Source organism: Cervus elaphus, chromosome 25 (assembly GCF_910594005.1).
Source record: "Cervus elaphus chromosome 25, mCerEla1.1, whole genome shotgun sequence".
Classification (NCBI taxonomy): Eukaryota; Metazoa; Chordata; class Mammalia; order Artiodactyla; family Cervidae; genus Cervus; species Cervus elaphus.
Window position 1 is genome coordinate 13,832,477 of NC_057839.1, and position 10,867 is coordinate 13,843,343.

General features: G+C 40.7%; 1 protein-coding gene across 1 annotated transcript; it reads right to left on the bottom strand.

The window, feature by feature from the left end:
* Positions 1 to 511: 511 nt before the first annotated feature.
* On the bottom strand, positions 512 to 10,739 carry CCNB1 (cyclin B1). Its single transcript, XM_043887556.1, has 9 exons — positions 10,572 to 10,739; positions 9,802 to 9,972; positions 9,553 to 9,705; positions 7,751 to 7,933; positions 3,430 to 3,588; positions 2,983 to 3,219; positions 2,569 to 2,709; positions 1,849 to 1,959; positions 512 to 1,650 (listed from the first exon to the last, which is right to left on the bottom strand). Exons 1-9 carry the CDS (start codon positions 10,590 to 10,592, stop codon positions 1,543 to 1,545), a joined length of 1,284 nt encoding a protein of 427 aa, XP_043743491.1. The 5' UTR covers positions 10,593 to 10,739; the 3' UTR covers positions 512 to 1,542.
* Between the last annotated feature and the right edge of the window lie 128 nt (positions 10,740 to 10,867).

A 10,867-nucleotide genomic window follows, 5' to 3' on the forward strand; every position in this document is an offset into this window, starting at 1 on the left:
TGTAAAACTGTATTAATCACAGGAAAAAAGTAGATCAGGGAACAATAAACTAGTGTTTCAATTGTACAAGGTGGGGTTTAAACATATGGTACTGGCACAAATGGGTATCCATCTGCAAGTAAAGAATCCTACCTCATACCACATATAAAGAGTTTAACTGAGGGCTTATACACCTAACAGGAAAAATTTAGAAATTTAAGAGATGTTAATGGTTTGGGGGATGGAGTTGACCTTAACACTAAAAATCTAAAAGCAACTACAAAAAAATATGTATCTGATAATACCAAAATTTAAAACTGTCTGCAAGGAAAAAGACAGCATAATCGGATTTAGGGCAAATGACAAAGTGGGAAAGCTTTTACAAATTGTTGAGTGGACAACAAAATTTGATTCAACTAGTATAAATTAAGTATAAATTAAGATAGTAAACAAAATAGGATATTTTTTAACAGTCACAGAAACTAAAGTGAATGATTAGCTTCAATTCAGGCATGGATGCTGAGAAAACCAGAACTTTTGTACATTTATTGCTGATGACATTGAGAACGTCAGCTGGCTACAACTGCCAGAACTTAGAACACACATTCTTTGGAGAACTCAGTGAATGTACATAAAGAAAAGTATGGTATATAATGACATTTAAACAGCATTGTCTATAGGAACAAAGAGAAAAAGCAATCTGAATGTAAACAGACAACAGTTAAATACATTATAATATATCCATACAATGGACTGTAATGCCCAAATACAGGTAAGGCCTGTCCATGTTGAAATGAATTGCTAAGTATACAAAATGACCCATTTTTAATACCTCCCATAATATTACATACGCAGATCTATACACATGTCTATATTCATGGATCGATACACTCCGAACTCCTTATATCCTTCAGATGGGACTGAGACAGGACAGTAAGAAGGGGGTGGGTAAATAAAGTTTTTAAGATACTTTCATATTTAAGGATTGTTTTATTTTCTTAATAAAAACTAGGCTTTGAATATAAATTAAAATTCTTATTTTTCCAAGTGAAAATGCTGATACTAGCTAAAGTTGATAAATTAAGAAAGCGGTAATAGTAGATTACTTAGAATTATGGCAGCAACCACCAGAGTAAATAGGAATCAGGAGGACTAGGAATGAGATGGTAGACTTTTCCTTATGTAGAACTAGGCAGCAGAATCTCTTAAGGTGACTTGGGCTTACATACAGTATGACATATAAAGTACATTTACATTTTAAATGCCTTCAAGAGCTTAGTAAATCATCTTAAGTAAAGCCAGGCATATAAAACAAAACCCAAGAAGAACCAATTGTATATATTAGTTGGGTCCCCAGGTAACTGAAAACTGTTTTTAAGCAATCCCCACCATACCTTTAAAACAACTTTTATCCTCAAGTGGAAAGTAGCCACATTCAAATGAGTTAAAGGATGAGTAAAAAGAACTGCAACTTTATTAAAAGTAAATAAATGTAACATATAATATGTACAGATGGCACATGGTGCCAATTTTATTTGCAGATAGTATTCCAAAGTTCACAAGTTACACTTTTGCCACAGCCTTGGCTAAATCTTGAACTAGTGCAGAATTCAGCTGTGCTAGAGTGCTGATCTTGGCATGCTTAGATGTGGCATACTTGTTCTTGATAGTCTGGAAGAGAAAAGTATAGAAATTAATGATGGAAAAGAGGAAAACATAAGAATCAATGGTACAGATATTCACTTAAAAATCAACTCCTAAAAAAGAAAATCAACTCCTTAAAAAAGTAAGCTGTGAATCGACAGGCAGGCATGAAGTCTGAACGACTCCCACTTTCCCCAGCACCCTGCGGGACCACTGATTGCCTACCAGGTGCTTTGTAAGCCCGCGGTTCACCATGACCACATTCTTCGCCAGGTGTTGCATAACAGCAAGAAGGGATTCCTCGGTGTATGACAGGTAATGCTGCAGAGTTGGTGTCTAAGACAACAAAAGTTAAAGCTGAAGATGCTCATCACCGGGGGTTTTCACACAATTTCTAGATGTTCTTCAAAAGTAGGGTAGGGAAGTAGATACTCTATATGATTATAATTGAAATTTAAGACAAGCTTAAGATTCTTTCTTCCCCAATTACTCTTCTTTCGTGGTTTCTCTAGGACCCTGTGCTCAAACTTAATTACACTTCTGTAATTGCTGAACCCAAAGCTAGACTCCAAGTTATTTGGAGCTGACTTTCTCACTCACAGCTCTGTTTCTAGGGCCTAGAGTATTACCACATGACATATAAGAGGAATACTCATTGAATCAACAAATATGAATGCACTTCTGGTATGTTATTTGACCTGCTTGAGCTACTCTCTACAAGGAGCAGCAGCTGCTCTGCCTTTCTCAAAGGGGTATAGAAAGATGAGATCAGGCAATGAAATGGAAGCATTCTAAGAAAATATCACAAGATATCATAATCATTGCCTCAGAAGATGCAATATGTAGGAGCTGTATGAATTGTCCTTTAATGACAACAGCTCTATCCTGAGCAAATAGTGAAATTTCAAAGCTCAGGATAATATCAGTTTGTGGGACAGAGCTTACCCATTCACCATTATCAAGAATTTTCAGTGCTAAGCAAAAAGCTCCCGCTGCAATCTGAGAAGGAGGAAAGTGCACCATATCGTAGTCCAGCATAGTTAGTTCCATCAGATATTTGGCCAGAGTGTGTAGCTCAACGTCAACCTGGAATAAAACCCACAGGTTCTGTCAGAGAATTCTGCCCTGGCAGTAACTAGAATGCCCATTACTGTACCTACAATTGTTTGCCTATAAATTCTCAAATGCAATTCCCCATGAAAGGCTTTAATAATATTAACACACAGACCGACTGGAAATAAAAGACCACTTTTATGCCTTCTTCAGGCAGTTAGGTATAAATATAACCATCTGAATTAGATCTCAGTGGCCAGCAGTATTCCCTAATGTACCATACCAGAGGTTTCAAGAAATCTGTACCTCTCCAATCTTAGATGCTCTCCGAAGGAAATGCAGGGGTAGAGGGCGACCCAGACTAAAATTTAAAGCTCTTAGAATCTTCATTTCCATCTGTCTGATTTGAAACTTGGTGTAGGTATTGTCAGTCACAAAGGCAAAGTCACCGATTTCTGGAGGGTACATTTCCTCATATTTGCTTGCAACAAACATGGCAGTGACTCCAACCAGCTGCAGCATCTTCTTGGGCACACAATTATCCTACGGTGGGAATTTCAACTCGATGAATAAGTAATAGGTATTTGAAAAAGGAGGCACAGAACTGTGAAGGAGAGATAGGAAAGACATTCCCACAACAAAATCTCAAAGATACCCCATGCTTCAAGACAGATTTTAGCTGAAAAGGTCTGTTTCTTATGACTCAGAGAGGACCCTGAGAGGAAGAACCCTCAACTGCTGAATTACACTCACCTGCATGAACCGATCAATTATGGAAACAGTCATGTACATGGTCTCCTGCAGTAACCTGAATTTCATTTGAACTTGCACTAGCCAGTCAATTAGGATGGCTCTCATGTTTCCAGTGACTTCACGACCCATTAGGTATTTTGGTTTGACGGCTTGCTCTTCCTGCAAAAGAAATGCTGGTTATCCTAAGAAGTAAGATTCCACATTACATTTCTGACCAGAAATAACTGGTCACTCAGAATAGCTCTGGAACATTTAGAATCTTTAACTGAGCTTTATGTGTGTGTGCTCAGTTGTGTCAGACTCTTTGCAACCCCATGGACTGTAATTCACCAGGGTCCTCTGTCCATGGGATCTTCTAGTCAAGCATACTGGAGCAGGTTGCCATTTCCTAGTCCAGGAGATCCTGCCGACCTAGGGATCAAACCTGCATCTCTTGTGCCTCCTGCGTTGGCAGGCAGATTCTTTACCTTTGCACCACCTGGGTGCAAAGCCCCTGAGCTTCATGGAGTTGAGAGAAAATAATAGTAGCAGCTCCCAGATCAGCTGGAATTAATATGCTACCACATGTGCTTCAAGGTTTAAGCCTGAAACAGCACGGGTGAGAAAAGTCAACCATCAAAATCCAGCACACACATCTGCTAAGTTAGACCACCAACTTTAAAAACAAGGGAGAAGGGACTTCCATGGTGATTGAGAGGTTGGGACTCTCTGCTCCCAATGCAGGGGGCCCAGGTTTGATCCCTGGTCAGGAAACTAGGTCCTGAGTGCTATAAATAAGACCTAGTGTAGTCAAATAAATAAAAAACAAAAACAAAGGAGAAAAAAATCAGAGAAGGCTGTTTCTGGCGAAAGTCTTACAGGACAATCCTGTAGAAAATGGAGATGCCCAAAATAACCAGGCAACAGCCTGCTGAAGATATTAATGATGCCACTACAATAGAACACATTATAAACAAGCAACTGAGTAAATTTGGTAACTGTATTGCTTATGCTGTTAACATACAGAATGCCCCTCCAACTAATAAAAAAAATTAAAAAAAAAAAAAAAACAAAAAAAACATACAGAATGCCTCCTTGTTTGGGGGGAAAGGGCAAAGGACACCAATTTCATTCAGAAATGAGATGAAATGGAAGAAGACCAAAAGCTTTAGTTTTTGAGTATGCTCTTCTTGGACAAAAACAGTTTCCCACATATCACATGTTCATAAGCCACACTGACCCAAAATGCCTTGTTTTGGCTTATATTTTTTTACCACCTTCTCCATACACATAATTTATAACCAACCCTATGGTACGAGCAGAGGTGAACTGAAGGTTCCAGTTAATATAAACCAGTAGCACTTATCAGTTTTTGTTGGAGAGCCTAGTAATTAGAGAATGCTGCTAGAATTTACAATGAGCTACCAAAGTAAAACAAAGTGTGTGTTTATAAGCCATTTAATGATTCATGGTGGCTTATAAATGTATGAACAAAATAAAGTCATTTAAAAGTAAGGAATTATGAGATGGGAAGTAAGAGTAATGAAAGAAATAAGATGGAGGCCAGAGTAAGACTACACAAAATTAACATCACACACTTGATGCAGGCAGTGCATGAATTTGATTTTTAAGATTACTAACCTGCCTGCTTGAGAGAAACACTATCACTGTGCCCATAAAGTTAAAATAGACTAGTTATTTGAACCAAAACAAAACTGGCAAAGGATAATTAGCATTCTCCATTACTTCTCCTCTACACATGGACATCACCAGATGGTCAATACCGAAATCAGACTGATTATATTCTTTGAGTCAAAGATGGTGAAGCTCTATACAGTCAGCAAAAACAAGACTGGGAGCCGACTGTGGCTCAGATCATGAATTCCTTATGGCCAAATTCAGACTTAAATCGAAGAAAGCAGGGAAAACCACTAGACCATTCAGGTATGACCTAAATCAAATCCATTACAATTATACAGTAGGAGTGACATATAGATTCAAGGGATTAGGTCTGATAGATTGCCTGAAGAACTAATGGATGGAGGTTCCTGACACTGTATGGGAGACATGGATCAAGACCATCCCCAAGAAAAAGAAATGCAAAAAGGCAAAAGGGTTGTCTGAGGAGGCCTTACAAATAGATGTGAAAAGAAGAGAAGCGAAAGGCAAAGGAGAAAAGGAAAGATATACCCACTTGAAAGCAGAGTTCCAAAGAATAGCAAGGAGAGATCAGAAAGCCTTCCTCAGTGATCAATGCAAAGAAATAGAGGAAAACAACAGAATGGCAAAGACTAGAGATTTCTTCAAGAAAATTAGAGACCAAGGGAACATTTCATGCAAAGATGGGCACAATAAAGGAGAGAAGTGGTATGGACCTAACAGAAGCAGAAGATATTAAGAAGAGGTGGCAAGAATACACAGAAGAACTGTACAAAAAAGATCTTCACGACCCAGATCTTCACACGATGGTGTGATCACTCACCTAGAGCCAGACATCCTGGAATGTGAAGTTAAATGGCCTTAGGAAGCATCACTACAAACAAAGCTAGTGGAGGTGATGGAATTCCAGTTAAGCTATTTCAATTCCTAAATGATGATACTGTGAAAGTGTTGCACTCAACATGCCAGCAAATTTGGAAAACAGCAGTGGCCACAGGACTGGAAAAGGTCAGTTTTCATTCCAATCCCAAAGAAAGGCAATGCCAAAGAAAAGTTCAAACTACTGCACAATTGCACTCATCTCACACACTAGCAAAGTAATGCTCAAAATTCTCCAAGCAAGGCTACACCAGTACATGAACCAAGAACTTCCAGATGTTCAAGCTGGATTTAGAAAAGGCAGAGGAGCCAGAGATCAAATTGCCAACATCTGCTGGATCATCGAAAAAAATAGTTCCAGAAAAACATCTACTTCTGCTCTATTGACTATGTCAAAGCCTTTGACTGTGTGGATCACAACAAACTGGAAAATTCTTCAAGAGATGGGAATACCACACCACCTGACCTGCCTCCTGAGAAATCTGTATGCAGGTCAAGAAGCAATAGTTAGAACTGGACATGGAACAACAGACTGGTTACAAATAGGAAAAGGAGTATATCAATGCTGTATATTGTCACCCTCCCTGATTATTTAACTTATATGCAGAGTACATCATAAGAAATGCTGGACTGGATGAAGCACAAGCTGGAATCAAGATTCCCAGGAGAAATATCAATAACCTCAAATATGCAGATGACACCACCCTTATGGCAGAAAGTGAAGAAGAACTAAAGAGCCTCTTGATGAAAGTGAAAGAGGAGAGTGAAAAAGCTGGCTTAAAGCTCAACATTCAGAAAACTAAGATCATGGAAACTGGTCCCATCACTTCATGGGAAATAGATGGGGAGACAACAGAAATAGTGACAGACTTTTTTTGGGCTCCAAAATCACTGCAGATGGTGACTGCAGCCATGAAATTAAAAGACACTTACTCCTTGGAAGAAAAGTTATGACCAACCTAGACAGCATTATTAAAAAGCAGAGACATTACTTTGTCAGCAAAGGTTCGTCTAGTCAAGGCTAGTCAAGGATGTTTTTCCAGTGGTCATGTATAGATGTGAGAGTTGGCCTATAAAGAAAACTGAGCACCAAAGAATTGATGCTTTTGAACTGTGGTGTTGGAGAAGACTCTTGAGAGTCTCTTAGATAGCAAGGAGATCCAACTAGTCTATCCTAAAGGAAATCAGTCCTGGGTGTTCATTGGAAAGACTGATGTTGAAGCTGAAATGCCAATACTTTGGCCATCTGATGTGAATAACTGACTCATCTGAAAAGACCCTGATGCTGGGAAAGATTGAGGGCAGGAGAAGGGGACGACAGAGGATGAGACGGTTTGACTGTATCACCAACTCAATGGACATGAGTTTGGGTAAACTCCGGGAGTTCGTGATGGAGAGGGAGACCTGGCATGCTGCAGTCCATGGGGTCACAAAGAGCAGGACACGACTGAGCAACTAAACTAAACACTCCTAATTGTGATGGATATAAAATATCTTTCAATCTGTAGACTTTCCTTTAGGAAAAGCCATGGTAAAATCTTTCACTTTGAATTTCCCCTGTTCAAAATGGCAAATAAAGCTGTCATTGGGAATTTCCTGGCAGTCCAACGGTTAGGACTTTCACCTAAAATAAAAAAAAAAACCTTCTTGGTATTTTGTGCCATTTTTGGCATTTTGCGTAGAACTTCAAAGTGGAATCTACTGTTAAGAAATGCTGCTTGTATCCTGCTTAAAACTGTTAATGGAACATCTCCAAGCTAGATGCAGTTTAGAAAAAAAACAATGGTTTAATACTACTACTGACCTCAAGTTGTCTTAGATAAGCATAGATATCTTTCACATATTCACTACAAAGGTTTGGATCCGCTCCGTCTTCTGCATCCACATCACTCACTGCAAGAATTACATCTGAGAAAGCCTGACACAAATATTCTTCTGCAGGGGCACAGCCAGATGTTTCCATGGGGCTTGGAGAGGGAGTATCCACCTGGAAACAGAGAAACTTTTTGAAATAATAGCAAAAAGGAGCATACTGTCTGAGAATGAAGGTCAGATTATTGGTATCAACTCAAGAGATTATCTGCTGCATAGGCATGCAGTTTATTTTCATCTTCTCAAATCTATTCAGTTTGTCTTCAGGAAGTGAATAATATGAAAAGTGAGATGCCAACTTAGACTGAACCAATTTAAAATCAGAAGCATGCTAACAGGTAAAAGAGAGGCAGCAAGTTCATACCTAGACTTTCCTCCAAAGGGAACTGATTAGTAACTTTGTTTAGCAAGGTCATGTAAAGTTAATACAAGTGAATGACAAGTTAGCTTTCAGTCTTTATTTCAAAACAGGGACTGCTTCCCACTACACAGGAGAACACAAGTTCTATCTGGACTAGTAAGGATTAACTGACTTCCTTATCATGAATCATTTTACCCTGTTGTCCAGTTATAGAGCACTTTCATCAAGTCAAGCTTTGTGTTAAGTACTGGCTTTATGGTGTCCTCAAGGGGATTTGAATTTAGAAGAAATAAGTAAATGAAGTAAAAGAGATTCTAGGAATAAAAGTAGGGGTGAGGAAAGTTAGAGTGGGGTTTGGAAAATTAGCAAAATCTTTAAACGTTGATGCGTGAGCTATTTTGAAGGATGAAAAGTTTATCAGTTAAAAGAAAGAGGGTGGGAAAGCAAAGGCAAGAATCAGTATGGGATTTTGATCAAAAGCTCAGTATGGCCAATTAAAGACTGTGCATGCTACAGGTATCTGTGCTATGTTCACAAGGTCAATACTAAAGCCATAGCCTCATACCCCCTTCCCTTAGCTATAGAGAGCTAGGCAAAATGCCTTTAATTATTTGCCCAACTAGCTTTAATAAAGTTTTAAAAATTAAAACTTAAGAATGCAGTTCACTGCAATTTCAGGAAAGTAGCCTCTTCAAAGATGGTGTAGTCTTCCTTCACAGAAGTAGATACATTTACATGCCTGATATTTAATAAAAAAAAGTTCTTAGTTTTGAGGCTAAGTTTTAACTCATCTTCTTGCCTACTCCGAAGAGCTCTGTTTCCTGCTTTACATCCTTATCAAAGTTACAGGCTTATTGTCTGAAGGCCATGTTATGGAGTTAAAAAAAAAAAAAAAGACTCAAGAGAACAATCTGTTTCAATCAATAAATTCCAGACAGAGATGGCTTGTACCCAAAGACAGTCAAATCTTTAGTCCAGGCAGCTCAATAAAATAAAGGAGGGGCAGTATGACAATTAAAAGCACAGATTCTCAAGCCAGATAGTCTGTGTTTGAATCCAATTTTATGCCACTAATGAGAAGTGACTCTAGAAAAGAGTTCGTTGTTCAGTGGCTAAGTCCTGTCCAACCCTTTTACGACCCTATGAATTATTTGCTCAAACTTAATACTTCTCTGTACCATTATCTAAAAAGCTAGCAATGACAATACCAGTGCTGAGAGTAAGATCATGTGAACTAATTCATGCAAAGTGGTTAGCAGAGCCTACCTCCTAAGCACTCTGTAACTATTACTATTTATTCAAATACTATGCCATCCACTAGTAAAATGAAGGAAAAGAAACAACAGGTTCTCAAATAGCAGAGTCAAGTTTACCAAAATAGGCTCGGGGGAAAGTTTCTCTTCCTTAACAGGCTCCGGTTCCAGTTCTGGCTCCGGCTGCGGCTCCGGCACAGATACAGGAGCCTTTTCCAGAGGTTTTGGTACTTTTTTAGCAGTAACTTTTCCAGCAGCTAAAGTTTTTGCTTCCTGCGGATGAAAAGGAGAGAATGGAACGTTTCTCCATTACGGGTCACAGCTGGAAGGCATACTCACAGAGTAGTTCAATCAGGGAGGCAGTTATACCTTTTTCAGAGGCAGTTTGGCCTGCTGTTGTTCACTGACTTTGTTACCGATGTCTCCAAGAGCTGTTCGGGGCCTCAGTCCGGGCTTAGAGATTGCAACAGCGGCCACAGGCACGCGCTTGGCCCCTGCCATACTGATCTTCGCCTTATTTTCAGCATTTATCTTACTGTTCTGTAGGAAGCAAGAGCACTTTGAGAGCTGGCTCAGCCAGGTTAGAGTAAGTCAAGGGTTACAATGGGGGCAAAACAAGCTTTCAGGAGGAAAGCCAACTGTAAATGGGCTCCTAGGGAAAACCAGGGTTCCAGGGGCTACGGTAAGGTTATGACAAGCCCAGTTCTTTCCCGAACTTCTAATTTCACCTATTGAAGGATCGCCTGCTCAGTCCCTGCCGGACCTAAAATACCATGAATTTACATTTGAAAGGAAATCTAAAAAGCGTTCAATTGCAGGCATCTTCCCCTGGGTGGTTGCGCAGTCGGTGGGAGCTCGCTCAGGGGTCCTCCATTACCTTGTAAAAAAAAGGTTTTGCGTCTACCCTCCATCTGCCCCTCCCCCCCCCCATCCACTACCCTTTTTCATCTTCTTCTCTCCGTCCGTCCGCCCCCCGAACTCTCCCACCACTCTGGGGGTCCGCCGACCTCCATCCCCCCCGCTCCCTCCCCCAGTCTCGGTCCCGGTCCGCTCCTGCCAGGGGAACTCCGGCAGGAGAGACAGGGAGAGCAGGCGCAGCCAGCCAGGAGAGCCGCGTTTGTTCACCGTCCGCAGCTCACCCTGGTGATCCGGAGCGCCATGGCTTCTTCTGCACCGGGCAGCCGCTCAGCGAGGAGAAGGAGCACTGGAGCCCCAGGCCAGCCGGGAGCTTGAATCAACCACAGGCCAACAGCCGTTCCTCCGCAGCACGCCGGGAGGAATCGCGCCCCGCCTCAGGTTTAAACCCCGCACGGCCCCCTCCTTATTGGCCTGTTCGTGGCACTCGCTCGTTTCCCATTGGCGGCGGCTGGTTCCTCCAAGAATGCATTTCCAGGGCGATCCCGCGAAGACGTTCGGGCGGGGGCGGGGCCGGACC

Bases quoted from the DNA above. Each gene is read 5' to 3' on its own strand.
- CCNB1 (XM_043887556.1), bottom strand. From the start codon at position 10,592: ATGGCGCTCCGGATCACCAGG. The intron at 9,706-9,801 runs GTATAACTGCCT...TTTCATCCGCAG, and splicing joins CCAAACTGCCTCTGAAAAAG to GAAGCAAAAACTTTAGCTGC. The intron at 1,960-2,568 runs GTAAGCTCTGTC...TTGTTGTCTTAG, and splicing joins TTCTTGATAATGGTGAATGG to ACACCAACTCTGCAGCATTA.